The sequence below is a fragment of the Cydia strobilella genome, chromosome Z (assembly GCF_947568885.1).
Source record: "Cydia strobilella chromosome Z, ilCydStro3.1, whole genome shotgun sequence".
In the NCBI taxonomy this organism is placed as follows: domain Eukaryota; kingdom Metazoa; phylum Arthropoda; class Insecta; order Lepidoptera; family Tortricidae; genus Cydia; species Cydia strobilella.
This window is the reverse complement of record NC_086068.1, coordinates 11917170-11940324: the sequence shown is the minus strand read 5'-3', so window position 1 is coordinate 11940324 and position 23155 is coordinate 11917170. Positions and strand designations below refer to the sequence as shown.

The window sequence follows — 23155 nt, the reverse complement described above, 5'->3', positions numbered from 1 at the left end:
AGTTATAATTTTATAGACCTATATATTATCTAATTTTAATAGACCTATATATTCAATGTCACCTATATATTTTTAATTTATTTTAATTATTCTCTACAATTTTTTTTTGACTTTCAAAAAGTGTTCTGTATGAATCTATTTTGAATAAAAATATTATGATTATAGGTATATGATTATGATGATAACGTTGATCAGTAGGTACGTCATGTGTGGTTGGTGCAACCGGGCATTGGTCTTATATTTTTTTGGCTTTACTTGAGGACCGTAAAACATGTTGAGATAGACATATCTCATCCGAACACGGAAGGACACAATATAACGAGTTTACTTAAGTACGTCTCTTTTATTAGGCGTCGTTCTCTGAATGTCCATTATTGTTGAGCATATACACATATATATATGTGTATAATATGTGTATTCGTAGCACAGCATACCTTTGTATTCAATACCTTTAACCATTACGATAGAAAAGAAATATGAAAACAATTGAGGAGTGTCTTTTCAAAAGGGCTCTCTATGAAATCCATATAAAAATGAACCCTCTGAGTAGGGGAATAGGGTTTATTTTTGTATGGATTTCATAGAGAAATACGCCCTTTTGAAAAAACACTCCTCATCAATTAAGAAGAGCACCAAAAATTGCGAAAAGAAATCGAGGTCTGATGTGCATGTTTTTATTAATATTAAACTTACAGTTTAGATTTTAAGAATACAAATCTTACAAGCAAGGTTTGAACCCGTTCCAAATGTCATATAATTTTGGCCACTACCTACAGGTAGCTGCTAATACATTCACTTAGATTACTTAGATACTGCTATACTTAATGCTGCTAAGAATATTACTATTAATTATCTTAATTAAATACGGTAGTATAAGCCAAAAGGTAATTCAACCTGTCGATTTGACCATTGGGTTGATTTTTCTGATAATATTACACACGATATCGTTTTGTAGATGCACGGAAAATGGGACATGGTACATGCGTCCGGAAGATAAAAAACCGTGGACGAATTACAATACTTGTGTCGACCTGGAAGACTTAGATGTAAGTACATATTTTTTTAAACCATTAGTTATTTGCGGCATCTGTGTAGAACCTATCAACTATCCCTTTCTCACCTCCTATTTACCAACTTAAACATGTATCCCTCGTTTCATCTTTTTTTGGGATAAAAATAGTGTTGATAGCAAGATTAAGCGGTATCAATGGTTGAATATAATAAGTATTTGAGCATATTCCGATTAGCCAATGGTCTTGGGTTCGAATCCCGGTAAGGGCATTTGTTTGTGTGATGAGCACAGATATTTGTTCATGAGTCATGGGTGTTTTCTATGTATTTAAGTATTTATATATTATATATATCGTTGTCTGAGTACCCATAACACAAGCCTCCTTGGGCTTATCGTGGGAGTTATTCAATCTGTATAAGCATGTCCTATAATATTTATTTATTTATATTGCCGTGCGGTATTCGTAGCGGTCGCACTTTTGTCGTCTTTTATAGTGGCCGACAATATCTAACCTCCTAATATACCTATAATATGTTTGAAAAGGCGATGGTTTAACATTTTTACAGAGTGATATGCTTTACAAACTTGCAAGGCACAAATTTTAAAAACATTTGCTTACAGAGTTATCTCTCCCTGGTACAGAATTATTCATTTACTCGCAGGGTTTTCCCGGTAAAACGAAATGCGCAACGCGGTTACTATTAACTTATTCTGTTCCAGCCAGCCCGTGAGTTAATAAGTAAACACCAAGCCAATAAAACATTAATTATAATGTAACGTACCACTAACATTAAGGTCAAGATCTAACTGACTTAATCAAATCGATACAATTTAACCTATAGGATTATGGCTCGTATTTTGCCTTTAACTTTGGCAGTTACCAATGAAAACTTTAACCTAATTTGTCTTGGGGTAATGAATTTTCTAGGAAATGAAAATTGAAATACCGTGTGTGCTACGTTTTAGTATTGTCTTCAGATGGACGAGACGTGTTGTAGTTAGGTTACTAAATATATGTATGTGTATATTTTTAATAAAAATGAGAAATGGGGAGACGTTCAGATCGATGAAATAGTAATCTTTATATAGGTACTCGTTAGGTCGGTAGGTGATATTTATTTATTGAATTAAACAAATAAGATAACATAATTAAAATCAAAATTACAAACTAAATTTAAAACTAAAATTAAAAACTAAACTTAAAAATAAACTATAAATAAAAAATTTGCCCCAAATCAGTACCGTCTGTATTTTATTTTATATCCGTATTTTGTATTATAAAAACCTAACGTGAAGCGAGGTTTAGACTAGCAAGAACTTGCATGCAATTTAAGTTACCTACATTGCCGACTACCAAACTAAACTGTATTCAAAAGTTTGATTAGATATCGCAATATAACGAAAATTGCATGCAAGTTCTTGCTAGCCTAAACCTCGCTTATGATTAAAAAGAAATAAAGAAATTATATTATAAAAAGGTAGATAAAGGTAGACTACACATGTACTACATAGTATACTAGCCACCGACTGCGATTGGTCTTCGTAAAAAACAGCAATTTCCTTTTATTCAAAACAGATGTCGTGGGTGCCACAAGCACATGACAATTAACGTCTGAAAATATCAGTTGGTTCTAAGTTACTTGTTAATGTCTCAAATAAGAATGGGAATTCATATTTGGAGCACAGAAGGTATAATGTTATTCAGTACTTATGTTCGCAGTTCCGGAGCATCGTCAAGTACGTGTACGTGACAGGCTACTCGCTCTCCGTCGCCGCACTCATACTCTCGCTAATCATCTTCTTCTATTTCCGGTAAGCCAACCAATTATACCAATATGTGCAGCCGCGAAAAGCATAAGTTTGTACTACCTATTAATAATAAATACCACCCTAACTAATAAATTAAACTAATAGGTTTTAATAACAAAACTTCCGTGAGACACAGACATATTAAACACCTGATGACGCTCCTCGGTACGGAGTGAAACATGTCGAGAGCGTTTTCGACTTAAAATACGTGTGACCCGTTACTAATATGTTTAATAAACTAATAGGTACCTAGAAAATCAAATAGTACATATTTAAGATCATAACGCAGGATAAGAAAGGCAAAAATTTAGATAATTAATTATAAAACAACTCGTGTGTTAGAAATTAGTTTTATAATTGGCGCAGTTGTATGTATGTATCTTTCATATACCTTTAAACGAGCAATTATTGGAGCTTTTTGGCGAAAATTGTATTGCCGAATTTCACTTGGCAACCAACTTTTCGACAGTTTCATTTGACAAACCAATCGTTACCAAATAATTATTTCGCAACCATTTCATTTCCCAACCCCATAGTTGGGAAATGAAAATCACGTACTAGGTTGGGTTAGGCTAATTAGGGTTGGGAAATGAAATTCGGCCAAATGAAACTTTGGCGAAAAGTTGGTTGCAAAGTGAAATTCTGCAATACAATTTCCGGCGAAAAGGCAGAGAACCATTTCGGGGATCTCGGAAACGGTTCTAACGATTTCGATGAAATTTGCTATATGGGGGTTTTCGGGGGCGAAAAATCGATCTAGGTAGGTCTTATCTCTGAGAAAACGCGCATATTTGAGTTTCTATGTTTTCCGAGCAAAGCTCGGTCGCCCAGATATTATCCATTATACGATACTGCCTAGCCCGAGACATTCATTCATTCATTATTTATTCATGAACAATATTCATCCACACATCCTTCCTACACATCCTTTTTATATTCACTTGTAGTACCACCTTTTTCAGGTGATTTTCAGAGTTCGCCGCAAATAGAAATTTAAAACTCGAAGACACAGCTGACAACTTCATTCACTTTTTTCACGTGTAACAACAGCTGACCTGCTGGAGGATGAACATGCAGTTTCTCCGTTCACCAGTGGCAACATGGCATGATGTTTATTTCTACTTTGTCTATGATTATTTTCATATGACTGTGTTCTTCTATATTTACAAATATAAATTATCTATGGCTGCTCCATTTCCATGAAGTTTCTGCGTGGTTTTTTTCTCATAATTAGACCTACCTAGCACTTAAAAATAGGTTCTAATAATGTGTGAAAATATTTATATAAATAGTATACCATTTTCTAAGTATTTCGTTACTGTAGATACTCACATCGTTATTTGTGATGCTCATATACTTTACTTACTACAAATTGTTTTCCTTCGCTTTGCGGTTCCATATTGGATTTTGTTAAGGCATTTTCTTTTGCAAAGGAAAAGGCTATACCGTATGCGACTACGGTACCTAATTTATAGGGGAGTAAAAGCAAAGGATTTCGTAACACATAGGGCTTTCTTACAATTAAGTGGATATGGCTCGCTTGCCCGCTCACTGAAACAATCTCAGCCTGTTTGATGTTGTGTACGTAATTTTTTTTATTATAAATTTGCTTGTTTTAAGCGTATTCGTCCGTCCTACGTATTCAAAGCATTTATGTTTAATTAACATTAACCGCTTATTTTTATTGAACATACAATTTTCGTTTGTAAATAAACAATTGAAACGTTTAATAATTAATTTACTAATTTGATTACGGACTATTTTATGTGTCTTGTCACTACATAATTGCACAATACGAGTTAGGTGAGGTTTTTGACGAGGTATCTATCTATAATATATCTTCTTAAACATAACTATTTGTGTTTTTAAACTTGTTAACAATATAGCGTACACAAAAATAAGTTGTCTATTCTGTTTTCAAAAGTTAAAATACTAGATCCTAATTAAGTTTTAAGTTTATAAGTAGGTATTCCAAAACTGCCTACTTATTATCTGTATGTATGTACCTACTACAATTGTAAGTAGGTACATGTTTGTGATAATATATTTTTTACTTTCGGGCTCAGAAAAGGCTAATTAAGATTTAAATTTCTGCCTTTATGTATCGGATCTATCCTGAATGACCATAACCCTGCCGACTTTAATAATGTATTTTTCCTTTCCACTCAGTACCGCAAGTAACTGATTTATCAATAGGTAAAGGTCCAAATCTGCCACTTTAACTAAGTATATTCTGAGATTTTTGTCGTAAACAGTGAATCCATTTTACGATGAGTTTGCCTAAAGGTTTAATTACTTGTTTAACTTTGCAGAATAAAGAAAACTTCGAAATACCTATAAGCGTTATTTGCCTATGCGATATACCTACCATACGGGATCACGTAATGTGTTTAAGTTAAATATTAACAGTTGAAAGCAAATTTTGTATACCTAGTACTTTAATTTGATCCTATGTGCGAAATGTAACATGGATGACAGCGAAATCCGACATCTCAGTATTTTTATACCTATAATTAAGATAGTTAATGAGAGTAATAATTTAAAGACTCCAGAAGTTACTGGGTAGTAAACTAAATCTTTCTTGCATATTTTTACGCCGTAAAATATTTCTATTCTATTGTTAAAATTTGTCGGGTTATTTATTCCAATGCGTGTTATGACTATGACTGAATTGGAGGCACATTTTAGGTCACTCCGGTGCACCAGAATTCGTATCCACATGCACTTGTTCACGTCCTTCGCTCTCAACAACATCCTGTGGATCGTGTGGTACAACACTGTGGTCAACGCAGTCGATGTGGTCCGGAACAATGAGGTATGTAATTCAATGTATTTTTATAAAAAAACTGTTGGTCTACACTTAAAGCCAACAAAACGGAACTTTCAATTCGGAATTCTAAACAAGAATGAATGAGACAACCAAGCCGTGCACCTGTCATCCATGGGGTCTAAGTCGTTTCTATTTTTTTTCTTAGAAGACCTATTTTTTAATTACGTTAGGTACATACGGTATAATTATGTTGATAGACCTTCTATAATACATTTCTTATACAACATTTTGTGATTATTAAATTTATCAATAATTGGTAGGATCATACATTTAGCACACTGAAAGGTACCTCAACCTTCGCTAGCACCATGGCCGGTCACCACCTTTATTTTGTAACAACTTTCAGTTCGGGTAGGGTAAGGCACAATTTTTTACCACATTATAGGCATACATGTAGCAAACATGTTTTTTTTTAAATATTTGTTTACGTACACCCGCTATTCTGTATACTACATTCTCTTGCTAAAAGATAATATATTTTTATCGTAGGAATGGTGTCAAGTACTCCACATAGTCACAAATTACTTTATGGTGACGAGCTACTTATGGATGTTTTGCGAAGGCCTACATTTGCACATCGCTCTAGTTGTGGTACGTATAATTTTTATATACGTAAGATGCTTTGGAAAAATTCCGTAAGGGTATCACCGAGGATACTCCGATAAAAATCAACTTAAACTTTGACCGATACCACTGATTTCTAAGTGGTTTTTAATAATTTTAGAATATAAATAGGTAAATATATAAATTCTCGGAACTATCCCAAAGTACCCAGTTTCTTCCTGATTCCATTTTAATAATTGTCGATTCAAGTCCCTACTCAAATAGTTCCCGTTACAAACTATCAACTCCTTTTTAACGCTATTAAGGGATTAAGGGGATTAATTTTGAAAAACGCTGAAATTACTGAAAATGTCTTATTACAGTTATTACGAAGTTTCAAGTTCCTAACCTAATAATTATGTATAAAACTTGATCCCATACACTTTCATCCCCTTTTTAACCCTTTTAGGGCCACTTGCACCATTCACTAACCCGGGGTTAACCTGTTAAACTTGGAGTAACCACTCCAAGTAACCACCAGTACAATTTGACACTGAGTTGTAACCGCTTAACCCCGGGTTAGAGGGATGGTGCAAGTGGCCCTTAAGGGATGAATTTCCAGAAACGCTGAAATCTCTTTTCTACTATTTTAATATTATTTCACGAATTTCAAGTTTCTAGCTTAAAATAAAACTTGGTACCTATACAAATGTTCATCCCCTTAGGAGATGTATTTCCAAAAACGCTTAAATTACTTTTCTTCTATTTTAATATCATATATATTTATTTATATTTTTTTCTATTTTCAAGTTCCTAGTTTAAAATAAAACTTGAACGCCATACAAACGTTCAACTCCTTTTTAAACCCCTTAGGCGTTGAATTTTTCAAAATCGCTTCTTATAAATGCAGCCTAGTTTGTAGTTTCGGCTCTGCATTGATGAATCAGTCAGTCGGTCAGGACACACGCATTTAAGTATATAGAAGAAGATAGATAGAATTAGACCAAGGAAAGTCTGCAACGATTTTGACAGTACACGCAGTGCAAGTGTTATTTTAAACGTCAAACTTCTACGAAATTATGACGTATAAATAACACTTGCACTGCGTATGCTATCAAAATCGGTGCAGACTTTTCTTGGTCTAACTCTATAACAACATTCCTTATTTATAATAATATCATGATTGATATGATATCATGATTAAATAGTCACATCAATTGTAACAAGATTGTAACCATCAAAATAAATAAAAGGGTTAAATAAGAAAATTTACCTTTATAGCCCTTAACTTTTGGGTATGTCTACAGAAAAGACGTAAACACAGTTTTAAATTGAGTTTGACCCAATCTTTTCAATCAATTTCAATTTATTGTACAACTAGTTTCAAATTTATCTACTAAAAGTTTTGTATGGTGGGCGATAAAAATATAGTAATATAAATAGTACCATTATTTGCTCGCAATATCTTCAAAACGAGTTAATCAAGTCTTAAGTCAGTCGGGGTATTACAATTTACAACCCACGGTGAAATCTAACCACCAGTACCAAAAGGTGTACGTGGTCCTCAGAAAGTTAAAAATTAAACAATTTGCCCTTAAGTTTGTCTTTTACGTGTATCATTGGAAATGTCTAACAGGTATTCATAAAGGACGAGGTGGCGATGCGCGGGTTCGTGGCGCTCGGCTGGGGGCTGTCGCTCGTGATCGTGGCATCGTACGCGACGGCACGGTACCTCACACCCGGCGCAACAGATCGGTAAGTCAACACGGTATATAATTTAAACAGATGGATTTGCATAATCAAAATGCTACTGCAATGCAAGTTTTTATTTACTATTATTAAATCTAGAAATGATTGCATGAAACTTCAAGCTGATCTTGATAGACTGAGTTTATATCGTTCTATGAATGAACTGTATTTGAATGTCGAAAAGTATTGGGCCATAACATTTACAAGAAAACGCAATAAGTTAGAATATAATTTATCCTTTAAACAACAAAATTTTAAGAGATGTGTCTGAGGTGAAGGATCTTTCAGCGAAAGCATACAGAATGATGGGATTCATTTCTCGACAAAGCAAGGATTTTACAAACCCTAAGACACTGCAACTTCTATTTAACGCATTTGTTAGGTCAAACTTAGAATACGCCACTACAGTCTGGAATCCTCATTTCTGCAACTCAACTTCATTAGTGGAAACTGTGTGGCTTGTGAATGTGTTATCGTGTTGTTTTTGTCTGTTTGTTTCCCAAAGGTTTAAATAAATAGATAAATAATTTACATCAACATCGACGAGCAGACGCTGGTTCCTTTGTTTTTAAGGAGTGTGTACCTATTTATATCAGTAATTAGCAGCATAAGAGGTATTGATTAAGCTACGAGGCGATATTCGTTTTCCTTATAATTGAGATCTTATAATTATAAGCATACAAATAAATGTGTCCAGTATTTTTCGGATAGACTTAATAGCGATAGATTAAGGAAATAAGATCCTCTAGGGACTATCCTTATACCTAACACATTTGGTCGGCGCGTTCATTCCAAGCGTTATTCTTGTAGTTTAAATATAAGTTTTCCTTGGTGGTTGGATGTACGTGACGTACCTACCTACTTAGCTGCGGCATCGGCAGTCGAACAAAATATTGCCCGGATCAGTTTTATTTTACTTAAACAATTGGTAGAGACAGATGGTACACAATAAAGGCATTTTATTATAAATATAAATCTTAAAATATTTATGAAATAAATTAAAAATCAACTTAAGTTACAAAATTAAAGTACTTATTAAAAATCTAAGCCCCGTTCCCCTTAAACATGAAATACTATTAAGACTTAAATATCCCCTGAGTTGGAAGGTCAGAGTAAAACTAACGCCTGCGCCAATTCTTGGCAATGGGTTATCAACGGACTCAGGACCATTTAGAATGCAACTGGAATAGCTAAGACGAAAAGGATACCATGGATCCTTAAAAAACGCACAAATGTTTATATTAAAATTTTGTTGTTGTTTTTCGCCCGAATGGATATTAATGGATCCTGGTTTATTAATTGCGCGCTGTCGCCTTGAGAAATGGGTGACGAAGAGAAATGGACGACGATGAGGACTATGGACGCTTTTACAAGCTTTTATATTAACCGTAATTAACGAAGTCCTTTTGTGCATATTCCGCGTGCATACCGTCTCGGGTTGAAATGCTGCTATACTAGGTGTTTTTCCAGCCCTTGACCACATTCCACGAGGTGAGTATATAAATCTTGCAGCTTTTACCACGATATTATGCTAACTCCGAAATCGTGACAAAAAATTCACTGTTTTATACATTTTGGCGTTTCATACATTTTGGCCGGTCCCCCAGGTAGAAGTTGCTCATTATGACCTATATGTAGATATATTCACCTCTCAATGTGGCTAAGGGTTGAAAAAACACCCCGCATGTATATAAAAACGCTATATACCATTTAAGCTTTTAATGTATGGAATTACATAGATACCTACATTGTAGGCAACATTATATCATGCTTGTCTTTGACGAGTATTTCAACATGTACATACATTTCGAATACGATAACAAGCGGCCTGAAAAAGTAAAATGACACCACGCTTGATCCTGCTTCAGACACCCAATCGCAGCACACACCCTCCCACTTCCTCAGGTCCCGCGGTCCCGGTTTGGTTTTAAGGGGCCCACTGACTATCAGTCCGCCGGACGATATCGGCCTGTCAGTTGTTCGGAACTGTCAAATTTTTGTTCTAACTGACAGGCCGATATCGTCCAGCGGACTGATAGTCAGTGGGCCCCTTTAGAGTGCGAACCATTTCATGCTATATAGCGAATGTTTTAACAGCAAAGCCAAATACAATACATATTATGTACCGTGATATATTAAAAAGTACCTAATGAATCTAATTATATTATGTTAAAGTTAGACCAAGAAAATCTGCAACGATTTTGATAGAATACGCAGTGCAAGTGTTATACGTCATATCATAAGTCATTATTTCATAGAAGTGTTGTTTAAAATAAGTAAAATAACACTTGCACTGCGCGTGCTATAAAAATCGTTGCAGACTTACAAAAGTAAAGATTGTAACAATTATTTCATTCAGTAAGTTTAATCATTTTTAATAAAGGGCATACATTACAGAGGCCGTCTAAGCTTACTTTGCACCGAATAAATTAAAGTGAGGTAGTGTCAGTTAATAGAAATTTGACATTAGTGAGATTACCGTAAAACGGGGTGGCTTTCAAATGACTTTGAAATTTCCGTTTTTAAACCAAAATATTTTTTTTGCGAGATTGTTTACAGTTGGTAAACATCAATATATAGTAATCTAACTAGTTACACGAACTGTTTCAGTAGATAATGAATAATGATAATTTTATGGCCGTTTTAAAACGATCAAAGTAACCTCAAATTTTCCTATTTAGGAAAATTTTAGGAGCTTTATAATAAGGCCACCCCGTTTTACGGTACTACACTTTGTCATTGCGAGTTAACTTTTCCGAATCTATTTGCTCTTGCGAATGAATCAAATTGTATTTTTTTATATTCTCTCATAGGCTCATAGCTATCCAGATTTAATAAATAATTTCCAATATAATGGAAATTAAACAGCTATGAATTTTTTTATTTCTTTATCGGGATTACTAAGAGTGAGACTGAGAATCACAGCAAATGTTTGAGAATTGTAAGGAGGAAATTCAAGGGGCTGGTGGGTAACGGCAACACATTTCAGTCTGGCAACATCAGTTTTTCTTGAAGCTTAGGAACACGACAAGTATCGGAAGTCAGACTGCTGCGGTCTAATACTGAATTATGCATACCTACGACACAGTTATACATAGAGATCCTGGCATTATTCTCATTTTTTTTCTAAAATGTTGTGCGTTAAATAAGAGCTCACTTATTTCACAAGAAACCGATATGCAGAAATCGGTGGGAAAGTGCTTTGCATATTAAAAGCTAAGGCAAATGATTGGGCTGCATTTTAAAGAAGAAAAATACTTTGGAAAGGGTAAAGGTGGGCAAAGTTTGAATGAAGGAGTATATAAATTAGGGCTTGGTTTAACCACCCATGCTGTACTCCGTACGCATTGTGACTTAATATCTCTGATATTGTTAAACATACAGTAACATTAAAGAATACAACCTCAAATATAAGTAATTACCTTTTGCCAATAACCTTTTTTTTAGCCATTAATGCACTTCTCTATCTAAACTATATGCTTGAATTCACGTACAGTAATAAATGATTACATTTTACATTTTCTTCTTCTTCTTTCAAAATTATGGCTTCAGCCCAGTGGGACTATTTCGCCAGTATCAAGGTATTAAGAGGTTTAAAAACGACAAAAATTGTACGGTTGTACAAGACAGTGTACGGTGATTTGTAAGCTCTTGTAAATCGATAGCTAGACTTTACAAGAAGCACGTGGACTACACACTACCACATTAGTTTACTGTATAATAAGCTATCGATATTACACTTTAAACAATATTAATGAGCAAAAAACAAAGTAATTAATCACGATGCTAACTATCAAGATAGCGCTCGAACGGGAAGTCCATTTTACATTTTATGCAAGGATTGAATATACTGCAACCACTCACACATGACACATACCTTATACAAAGTACGGTCGCCAGTAGCGACATCTGCCCGAAGCTTCCAGTGTGACTCCCAATTGCATGCAATAAGTTTCTGAATATTAACAATATTCTACGAAAAAATCTCAGACATAAATTAATCTATTTATTTTTTATTAACTATTTTTATTTTGAAATTGTACTTTGTTGCTTACAATAATTGCACAGATGAAAGGAATATAAAAGACTAAAATAAATCCATACGATGTTCGATCCCTGTTCAAGCTATTTTAATTGCCCGCGTAGACACTAATAAAAAACAATATGATATAGAATGCACCCACTTAGATGTGCATTTAATGTACCTAAGTTAATCTTTTACTGCTTATCCAAAGTGGGCCTGACCTGGAAGATGCCCGGCAAACGCAAACATGGTCACCCTAAATGTACTTGGCGCCGTTCTGTGTAGCAAGAGCTGGGTGTATTGGGGATTGGGTGGGAGGAGGCTACCCAAGCTGCCCAGGACCGGAGTCAGTGGAAGAATATGATTCGAGCCCTACACCCCAGCAGAGGGTAACAGGATAAAAAGAAGAAGAAGAAGAAACTTATACTATACTGACTCCACTATAAGAACGGAACGCACGTTTTCTGTGGGCAACTCACGGCTACAGTTTCTAGAGTATTACGGGATTTAGTTCTCCAACCGGTCTGTTGCGATTGCGAGTGATCGATTTAATCCGTACGCGTGGACGGCTTGATTGATTTCAAATTAAAAGTGAAATTTAATTTAATAACAAATGCTTTTTAACGCTCTAGGGCTGGACGTCAATTCATATTTTCATTTAGCGTATTAATTTAAAAGATAATTAAAGCGGCTGAAAGTGCAAATTTGGTCCGGTGCGTTGAAATATTTTACTCTATACTCGTAGTATAAAATACAAGAGCAGGTAGAAATTTAGCACAGATTGGACCTGGGGAGCCGACCCTTCCCTCCCCCCCCCCCCTCTTTTTTGGGGGGTTAACACGGTACGATCTCGTGGCCACCGGGCCAAATCAGCCCAATAATACTTCATACATACGTTTCGGTATACCTATACTAAAATAAGTATTAATGTCACATGCGGTTCCACATTTATGTTGGTCTAGGTCATTTATGGGAGTTTATTTGTGTAGCCTGTCTGTAATATGGTTGTCTAAAACTTTACTAAAGTGATCCTTTATTAATACATGATTAATACACATACTCTTATGTTGGGTATACTCACCATTACTAATCAAATAGAAAAGATTTTTCAAAGAAGCATTATTAAACTCTTCCGACATGTAAAAATCTAAGTAAATAAGATTAATAGTATAATGCGGGACAATTAATATGAAATACTGTTACTTATTTATGCTGTCTATCCCACAACACAAGATTCTACTCATTCTTAAGTTTTATGGAAGATAAGGTTCTAGTCTTTTTTTTAACTTTACTTGCCTGAAAAGTGTTCCACTCCTGGGCAAAGGCTTCATCTCAAAGTTCCACTACGAAGTGCTTTTTTCAAGTTATGGGACCAGCACGCTTCCACTGCGATTTGTTATTCTTCAGATTTAAATAAAACTAACAAATACTAACACTTAAAACCTGACCAAGTTGTAACGAGGCATTATACGATTGTTATTTTCCAGGTGCTGGATGGATCAAAGCGATACTTTCTGGATTATTGTGGTTCCGGTTTTGGTGTCATTAATCTCTTCCTTCGGTGAGAAATATAATTAGTTTATTAAACATACATTCATTAAAGACCGCGGGCCAGGAACAGATTTCCATGACCAATCGCCTCCCCGGCGAAAACTCGTGTAGTGGTTAACGGCTATGTATGATGAATCCTCGTGAACGTCAGCTGCCGCTCCGTTGGTGGGTTGAGGAAGGGCAGCAAATAGTCTATAAAAATTTTTAGTCATCGCCTCCCACTTGATACTTTGTCAGATGATAGTAGTTTGTATGATGATGCTATTGTAAATAATAAAAATCGTCATCCGATTGTATCGCTGTGGAAAGACCGTCAGCTGGTCACATGAACATGTAAAAAAGAAAATTATTTTCAGTCATAGGCGTCATTGTCTCCCGTTTGATACTTTGTCAGATGATAGTTTAGATGCTATTGTTAATAAAACAAATCGTCAGCCGGTTGTATCGCGGTGGAAAGACCGTGTTACGCGTTTCGGTGGCTGCCATTCCTCAACCCACCATCGGAGCGGCAGCTGACGTTCGCGAGGGTTCATCATACATAGCCGTTAACCGCTATACGAGTTTACGCCCGGGAGGCGATGACTGACGAAATTTGCGCCTGGCTCGCGGTCTATTATATGTATTTTAAGGAATCCTACATTTACAATGCCATCGCTTAGTGCTGGCGTGTACTGACTTAGTGACTGAAATATTTAATATAGGTATGTTATTATATTAATTTTATCGAATTACCTGTGAGGATCGATTTGACTAATAAAACTGTCATAAAGTGACGTGGAAAAACCTGTTTCTGAATCTGAATCCGTGAAATCACCACTCATCCCCAATGGCCATCTTATCGTTACTTTTGGGATGAGTAGTGATTTCCCGGCTGAACTATCAATTTAACAACTCGCAGATCATCATAACCTATATAATGGTATTAGTTGTACACGTTCAACAGTGTACATTTCGGCCTTAACATACCCATCTACCATAATAGTTACAATATATTCTACATCTTTTGCCTAGTCTTTTCTTTAACCCAGCAAATGATAGTCATCCACTATAAACCCCTACTATGCCTTAAGCATATACTATAAACCTCAAGGCATTAAGTCTGTCTCTTCTTGTGTAAATTTGTGCAATAAAGTTAAAATAAATATATAAATAAATAAAGCTTATGATCTAATTAAATAAATAAGGCATATTCACTTGATAAGATTGAGTCCAAAGTACATAGTAACATAAGACTCATAAGAGTTATATTACCAAAAACCCCTTGAGCCCAAGGAATGAGAAGAAAATTCTCAAATAACTGTAACAACATGTGACCCGACACTGCGTAATTCGAGAAACTAACATTAAGGGCCCAATTTGAGTCGACAGTCGCTTGCTGTGGCATGACTACACGATTAGCGCAACATATGCGAGAATAAAATGGCATTACGATCATGATCAATAGCTTATTGATAATTGATAATTGATAATTTTTATTTGCATTAAATATTGTAACATGATATTAACTTAATTACAAATTAAGTCGGTTCATATTTTAAAATCTGAATACCGTTCCTGGTATGGAACAAGTGCTACGGCGTAGTAACTATAGGTAGGTCTGTTTATAGTATTTTTAGAGGGAGGCGAGGCGTGGCGAAGGTAATGAACACAAAATATACCTACGGAGTACGGACATAAGGAACCTTAATTTATACTGGCAAGTCACAGTTAGGGGCGAACTACTAGTTTTAAAGATTCACCTAATCGCGATTTCCACTCCCGACCCACATCCACGCCGTGGCCTAATTTTTCAGGCCGGTAGTTTATTTGATCTGTATTAGCTGCAGATGACCCGCGTAAACACATAATTCCTGATTCTGTGTGTTACCTACTAGCTTATGAAATCTGACTCTGGACGTCGTGATTAGAACAAAAAGACCTGCATAGTTCATTCATATGTTAGTAGGTATAGAAATTTTGCTCAAAGGATACTGTTTTTAGGTTTTAGTATATTAATATATAGATAAGTAAGGCTTGCATGGACGGTAGGGGGCAATTCATCAGCCCCCTGTTTACTGCTACTGTGGATAGGTGTATCAAAAGGAATAACTTGTATACCATTTCTTTATAAAGTTAATATTTTCGGAAATAATCGCACCAAAAGTTAAAAAAATAATAATCCGGCATTCTTATCGTGGGTTGATTTCTTGGGAGTTCATTCAATACTTAGCTCAATTATTAATTAACTCAAGCAATCGAGTTTAATGTGAAGGATTAATTAACAGCAGCATAAACTAATTCGTTTCCGTGTTTTGAATAGAGCAAATCATCTCACTGCCCGTCCACTCCAGTCAAATTATTCCGAAAAAATAAAAGGAACTTTTCGAAATCCAATTCACGTTTAAGAAAATGATTAACAGATAAAATACTACCTTTAAACCTACGACGTCTTTATTCGGTGTCTATATATTTTCATGTTTTACCCTAAAAATAAGCTTGGGCTTGTCCAAGATTAGAATAATTATAAATATTATAATGAACGACGGTTTCATGCAAGGACGGGTCGATCACACCCTAAATTTATGCGGTAACCCGTCTTGGAGGCCAATTCCAGCTTACAATTACAGAAATTTAAATGATGTCACAATGTAGCTAAGTTTGAATTGGCCTCTTGTGTCACGATTCTAACATTCAGCTGTTACAACAAGTTTCGATTTGGTCGATACCAAATATTATGACAAACTAGTACCTACTGAGATGTATTTTCTTACTTGGCAGTATTTCTAGTGAACGTGGTCCGCGTCGTGCTTACCAAGTTAGCTCCCACGCCCAACCAGCAAGCTCGTCTGGCCGCGAGGAAAGCCGCCAGAGCCACGCTTATACTTGTAAGTGTTTCGACTGTTACGAGTGTGTGTACTTGGCAGTGTTCGTTATGGTTATGGCTTTGCGGAACGTTGATACCAAAACGTCCGATCGTAAATAACAATAATAGTTTAATACATAAATATTGTTAAGCTCTAGGTGGGTTATGGTTTAATTAAGTAGGACGAGACCCACAAAGTTTAAGAAACACATACCTATTTTGCTATCATCGACACTATGCTTTGGTGATATTGTTATTAATAGTAGTTTATGTGACTGCTACATAATGAAAGGCATTAAAACTCGAGTGTGGGTTTATGAAACGAACGAAGTGAGTTTCATAATAGAATCACACGAGTGTTTTAATGCCTAATTATGTACAGTTACATACACTGCTTTATCTACACACATATTATAAACTTTCTATTAATTATTGACTAACCGTCATATTACAGCCGACATTTTTATTTATTTTATACTACGTCGTTGGCAAACAAGCATACGCCCCGCCTAAGCAGTCTCCATAGCCTATGTACGCCTGCAACTCCAGAGGAGTTACATACGCGTTGCCGACCCTAACACTCCTCTCCCTCGAGCTCTGGCAACCTTACTCACCGGCAGGAACACAACACTATTAGTAGGGTCTAGTGTTATTTGGCTGCGGTTTTCTGTAAGGTGGAGGTACCTCCCCAGTTGGGCTCTGCTCTAGATCTGGAATGACATCCGCTGTCCTGTGCCCTACCACACAAAGCGAGATGTCATTCACGGATATGAGGTGGTGTCTCCGAAATATCTTTAACGCACAGTTTTACACTAAACTTTTGCTACAGTTACTTTAAAAACAACAAAACAAATATTTTTTTTATTTACAAACTAATTAAAAGATAAACTACACATCAAATGGCGGCAAAGAAAACGTTTTTCACGCATATCACGCATCCGTAGTTTTTTTTTAATTCAGAGACAAACTAGAGTGGGGGACAAACAAGCGAGATTTAGCAAAATTGTATGCAATTGACATTTCATTTCGAATAAAACGTCATCTCGACTGACATTAGAATAGAGGTCAAATCAAATTTCTTTGTTTTACAGAGATGTTCGAAATTTGAATTAAATAATATTATCGAAATCGATGTTATTATTTAGCAATAATAACATATTCACAGATTAAAAATTTACATACATACATACATATAATCACGCCTATTTCCCGGAGGGGTAGGCAGAGACCACGGATTTCCACTTGCTACGATCCTGACATACCTCTTTCGCTTCCTTCACTTTCATAACATTCCTCATACACGCTCGCCGGTTTAGGGTGCTCTTGACCTGGCCTTTCTTCAGGATTTCCCCGATCTGATCAGAGAAAGTCCGCCGAGGTCTGCCCCTTCCAACTCCCGTTTCTACCTCTCCCTTATATACTCTCTTTGTTAGCCTCCTTTCACTCATTCTTTCCACGTGTCCAAACCATCTCAACATACCTTTCTCAATTAAAAATTTGCTGTAACAAAACAGTTTATCTTAATGTTGGCCATTATTTACGGATTTTGAAGGCATCATATAGGGTTTATGATATGTGTGTAGATAAAATACTTAATAAAATAATAACAAACCTCGTTACATAAAAAATGTATCTGTAAAATTAACTGATAACGATAAATTAATTTCAACTTCATATTAGATTTGAAAGATGTTTATGGTAAGGCCATTAAAGTTCATTGTGCTGACTGCAGAATATAAGAATACGTACTGCCACGACCGGATACATTGAGAATTGATCGATGAGAAAATGGATTGAACGTTCTGAAAGGTCCATTGAGCATATTTAACAGTATACCTATGTGTATGTTCTCAGATACCCCTGTTCGGGTTACATTTTGTCCTAATTCCGCTCCACCCATCGCCGGGCGCGGCCGGGGAGAAGGTTTACCAGGTCTTCTCTGCATTGCTCACTAGTCTACAGGTAACGTAACATTTTACCCAACTTTCTCGTCGCCGGTTTAGCACCCTAAACCGGCGAGCGTGTATGAGGAATGTTATGAAAGTGAAGGAAGCGAAAGAGGTATGTCAGGATCGTAGCAAGTCGAAATCCGTGGTCTCTGCCTACCCCTTCGGGAAATAGGCGTGATTAATGTATGTATATGTATGTATGTTCTCGTTGTTTTATAATTATAAGCCTTTGACTGCAAGGTAACCCCAACACGATGTTGACAGTTGACACCACAGATCGCTGGACACTGATCGTCTGTTTCATGTGCTTTTTAGCCCATCTAATCTATGACGATTACCTTTTTATAACCTTATGTAACGGTTTCAATCAAATGGTAGGTTGTTGTTGGGACACTTGGACACTTTTTTGGAGAATGACATCCTTAATCCAATCACAAAGTTGACACTGACCTCTGATCTGAAGCTAATTTCTGCGCTGGAATTTATAATGTTGTCAAACATTGGGAAATTAGCTGTTTGACACATACTTACGTAGTACGTATATACTCACACAACCCCAATGCCGTTTTTTGATTAGTTTTGTTAAATTCGTAGAATTACATAAGCCAGGCGCTTCTATAAACATCTTCGCCATATTTTCATAAAATAATATGTGCCATGATTCAAAACTGGGCATCGAACCCACGAGTAAACGACTGTCTTTAGTTCTGCCCAAGTTCAGGTACATCATTCGCAAAACATTGTGTCAAGACCGTGACTTTGTGACCGTGACATGACCTCTTGATACGTAATAACCATGTGTACCCGGGAGACCGCACATGGTACTAGCCGTATATGGTTCTTATATCCACTCTCGACAAAAGTTGTAAATGACAGGCTTAATAAGACTCAGTACATACGCAGTACAACTACATTCATCCGTTTGGTATTCCGTAACAGCAGTAAAGGCAGTTGAAACAATTGCGCCCGCTATAGAATACAAGTATCGCATGGGGTAAGAGATAACCGCACTTACACCGTGACCGCACTTTTCCCAGCGAGGGCCTCTAATCCTTGACGCCGAGTTCGTTTTCCAGAGCAGGCTCAGTTGCCCTAACGGGTATTTGATCACACCTCGTTTTAAAGATACTATTGTCACAGATTGATTGCCTATTTGTTCAACAAGCTTGTAATTTTTATACAATACTGATACAAAAGTAGGATGATTAAATCTCCTTCTAATGTTTAAGAATACAATCTATAGAAGTAAATGTGACGTTTTCAATCAAAAGGTACCGCATTGTCGCTTACCATAAGGACGAAAAATGCTTGTATCTTTATACGAAAAACCTGTCAGAGCGTCCTTATAGCAAGCGACAATGTGGTACCTTTTGCTTGAAAACGACACAAATGTGTACATAGTTCACAGAAATTGGGAGTTTAACAGCGAAGCTACTTTTAACCTAGTTAGGCTCACCATACAGAAAAAATCCTTTTTTTAATTTGATTTTGATGAATATAGGGACATTAGGGACACACTAGCAGCGTCAGCTCATATACCAGTGCGCGTGTAGGTGTACCGTGATATGAGCTGACGAGGCAAAGCCCGCGGACTGTATACGGGCTCCGCTACCACGAGTCCCGCCGTTGTAACATTGATATGTAATTGTTAAATTTTGAAATTCTTTATATTATTCAGGTATATCATTTATCACCTAAATGTAATTGGATGAATTTCGTTTGTTTGAGAAAGAAGCAATGCAACAAATAAAATGCCACTTTATTTGGCTACTAAAAGGTTCTAATTAAATTGAAACGTAGTGTACATTGTAATATACATACTTTACGAGGTTACATTATTTATTACTCATGTATTGTGTCTACTTGTTGCAAATTATATTTGAAATGTCGTAGTCGGTCATCAATGCCATCATTCACAAGAATCACCCAGAACCTGCCGCAACGCATGTATGTGGTCTACGGTACTATAACCTTTACGGAAACCTGCTTGTTCGGGAGGCTGGAAGTCGTCAAACCTGCGTGCGAGACGGTTTGTGATGACTCTCGAAAACAGCTTGTAGACATGGCTCAGAAGTGAGATGGGTCTATAATTCTTCAGCAAGGTGTTATCACCTTTTTTGAAGAAGAGCACCACTACACTTCTGTTCCACGCTTGCGGCGTTTTTCCTTCGCACATGACGGAACTAAACAGCGTCTGAAGGGCCTTAAGGACTGGTTTACCACCCGCCTTCAGGAGTTCGGCCGTAATTCCGTCATCACCTGGGGCTTTGCCATTCTTAAGCTGTTTGAGAGCCATACTAATCTCGTACAGGCTGACGTCCGGGATATCTTCGGTATAGTGTCGAGTTAGTCTAGCTCTAGGGTCTCTAGCTAGATCGATGACGGGTGCTCGGGTTGTTGTGTATGTCTGTCCATAGAACTTCTCGACTTCTCCCAAGAGCTCAGGTTTGGATGAGATGATCCTGCCGTCGTCGGTCTTCAGTTTTGTTAGTTGGCTTTGGCCAATAGACAGATCTCTGGCAAACACCTTCGAGCCTCTGTTGCGCTTGATAGCCTCTTCAATACTGTTAGTATTGAATCGGCGTATATATCGCTTCAGAGACTTCGAGATCTGTCTGTTGAGCTGCCTGTAACGACAAACGTCACCTGACGACTGCAGAATCATCTCACGCCTCACCTCCATGAGCTTGAGAGTGGAGTCCGAGAGTTTCTTGGTTCTTGTACGACGAGTCGAATCCGACTCGGTTGGGCAGCGTTCGGGAAGCTCCACAGTATCTTTTCGTCCAAATTGCCGCAGTGTCTTAAGTCAAAAGTCTTTGACCTGTGTGTGTTGCCAGTGATGACATACGGATCTGAGACGTGGGCGCTAACGATGGGCCTCATAAGAAGGCTCAAGGTCACGCAAAGGGCAATGGAGAGAGCTATGCTCGGGGTTTCTCTGCGTGATAGAGTCAGAAATGATGATATCCGCAGTAGAACTAGGGTCACCGACATAGCTCGCAGAATTGCAAACCTTAAGTGGCAGTGGGCGGGGCACATTGCTCGCGGAACTGATGGCCGGTGGGGCCGGAAGGTTCTGGAGTGGCGTCCGCGTCCCGGAAGACGAACTGCCGGTAGGCCCCCAACGAGATGGAGCGGCGACCTAGTGAAGGTCGCGGGAATTCGGTGGTTGCCAGCGGCACAGGATCGGTCGGAGTGGCGAGCCTTGGGGGAGGCCTATGTCCAGCAGTGGACGTCTATCGGCTGACATGATGATGATGATGATGATGACAAGAATCACAAGTGTCACAACATATCGTAGAGCTAAATGTCTTCTCCGTTTTCTCGTAATCGGCCGTCATTCACAATCTGTAGGTAACATATCGATAGAGCTAACTGTTTTCTCTGTTTTTCTTTCCTCGTGTTTGCGTGAGAATAATAACATAAATCACTTATTCGGCGGTGTGATATATTTGTGTACTTATTCCTAACTACGTCACAAGGGCAGGCAAATTATAATAAATATATAAAACATCTCGATACCTAAATAACTATTCATGAAATAAATTTATTCAGTTTCCCAAATATTACTTAAAGATGCCGTAAACGTACAGCCTACGTGCACTGAATATTTAGGTAAGAAATCACTTGCGACAGTGTGGTATTCACAAGTAAGAGTGCTAGAGTAACACTAGAAATGGCAACAAGTAAGAAATAGCATACTGCACTACCATTGGCAAGACGTGGCGCGAAATGAAGCGCGAAGCTCAAAACCGAACGGGATGGCGGACCACTGTGGATGCCCTCTGCCCCATCTAGGGGATATAGGACCATAAGTCAAGACTACCACGCAAACAGCCTGTTGTTTGACCTGAACTTCGTTTCTTAGACTACGATTTACGAAGTGCGTAACATGCACAACCAATTGAATTAATGGAATTAGGTTTTAATGGTAAAGGTTATTACATTATACAACTTCACTTTCGTTTATTATGCGTATTGGAGCTGCGTAGGTGGCCGGTTTAATCGTAAATACAATACCTAATTCCAAATATTATTTCTGTTTTACCCTTTCGAGTTGTGGTCATCCTAGGTCCTCATTAAATGTGTATAAACGAAGTTATTTAAATTCGATGGCATAACTGTAGGGGTAACTGGGCCCCAGGTGGTTCACAGATCTACCAATATTCTGGCCTTATTTTGGGACTTATCTGCTGAATAGTTCGCCCTCCCTTTATAGCGGAAGCGACATCAATTGTTTCACCAATGTTTGCAAATAGATTAAAATTGAAAAATATTAATATAATTTTAGTGACACTTCTAAAACACAGTACCTAGTCAATATAATCCTCATCAATATTCAGCATATGTATATCAATACATAATCCATAATCCAAATCAATTTGTATTGCCATGAACAACAACCTAAACTAAAATAGCATTCGATGTTTTGTTATTTACCGCTCGGCTAATTTCCATTTAGCCGAGCCATAACAGATATATGGTACCATTATTTCTCATTTAACCGTGTAAAAAAGTAAACGCCAATCGCACAGTAAAAAGAAGGGTAATTGGCGTTCTCTACCAGTCAACCACAGGGCAAAGAGCTGGTGTGGTGAAAAATATATATCAGGAAACATTAGGTAAGGTAAGGTAGGCCTCTTAAATCATAATTCTTAAAAGTGGGTGACTAGTTTTTTGTAACAATATCTGGTTTTATGAGTACCATTTCAACCTCTTCATATAAGCATTTAAAAAAACATAGTTGACGAACACTCATAGATAGTTTAGCCACTTTTTTACCCTTTATTCTCTGGTAAACAAATTGTATTTTAGACTGTTGACAGTCTCTGTAATCCCCTTTTTA

At 37.0% G+C, this 23155-nt stretch overlaps 1 protein-coding gene across 2 annotated transcripts in view; it reads left to right on the top strand.

Moving 5' to 3' along the window:
- LOC134754354 (calcitonin gene-related peptide type 1 receptor-like) overlaps window positions 1-23155 on the top strand; it is a 54477-nt gene that overhangs the window by 21451 nt on the left and 9871 nt on the right. For both annotated transcript variants that reach the window (XM_063690647.1, XM_063690648.1), the window contains 8 exons: window positions 956-1046; window positions 2733-2824; window positions 5510-5636; window positions 6141-6242; window positions 7831-7949; window positions 13455-13528; window positions 16276-16382; window positions 18215-18322. In XM_063690647.1, the coding sequence (XP_063546717.1) occupies window positions 956-1046; window positions 2733-2824; window positions 5510-5636; window positions 6141-6242; window positions 7831-7949; window positions 13455-13528; window positions 16276-16382; window positions 18215-18322 (820 nt within the window). The remainder of the gene's footprint in view (window positions 1-955; window positions 1047-2732; window positions 2825-5509; window positions 5637-6140; window positions 6243-7830; window positions 7950-13454; window positions 13529-16275; window positions 16383-18214; window positions 18323-23155) is intronic.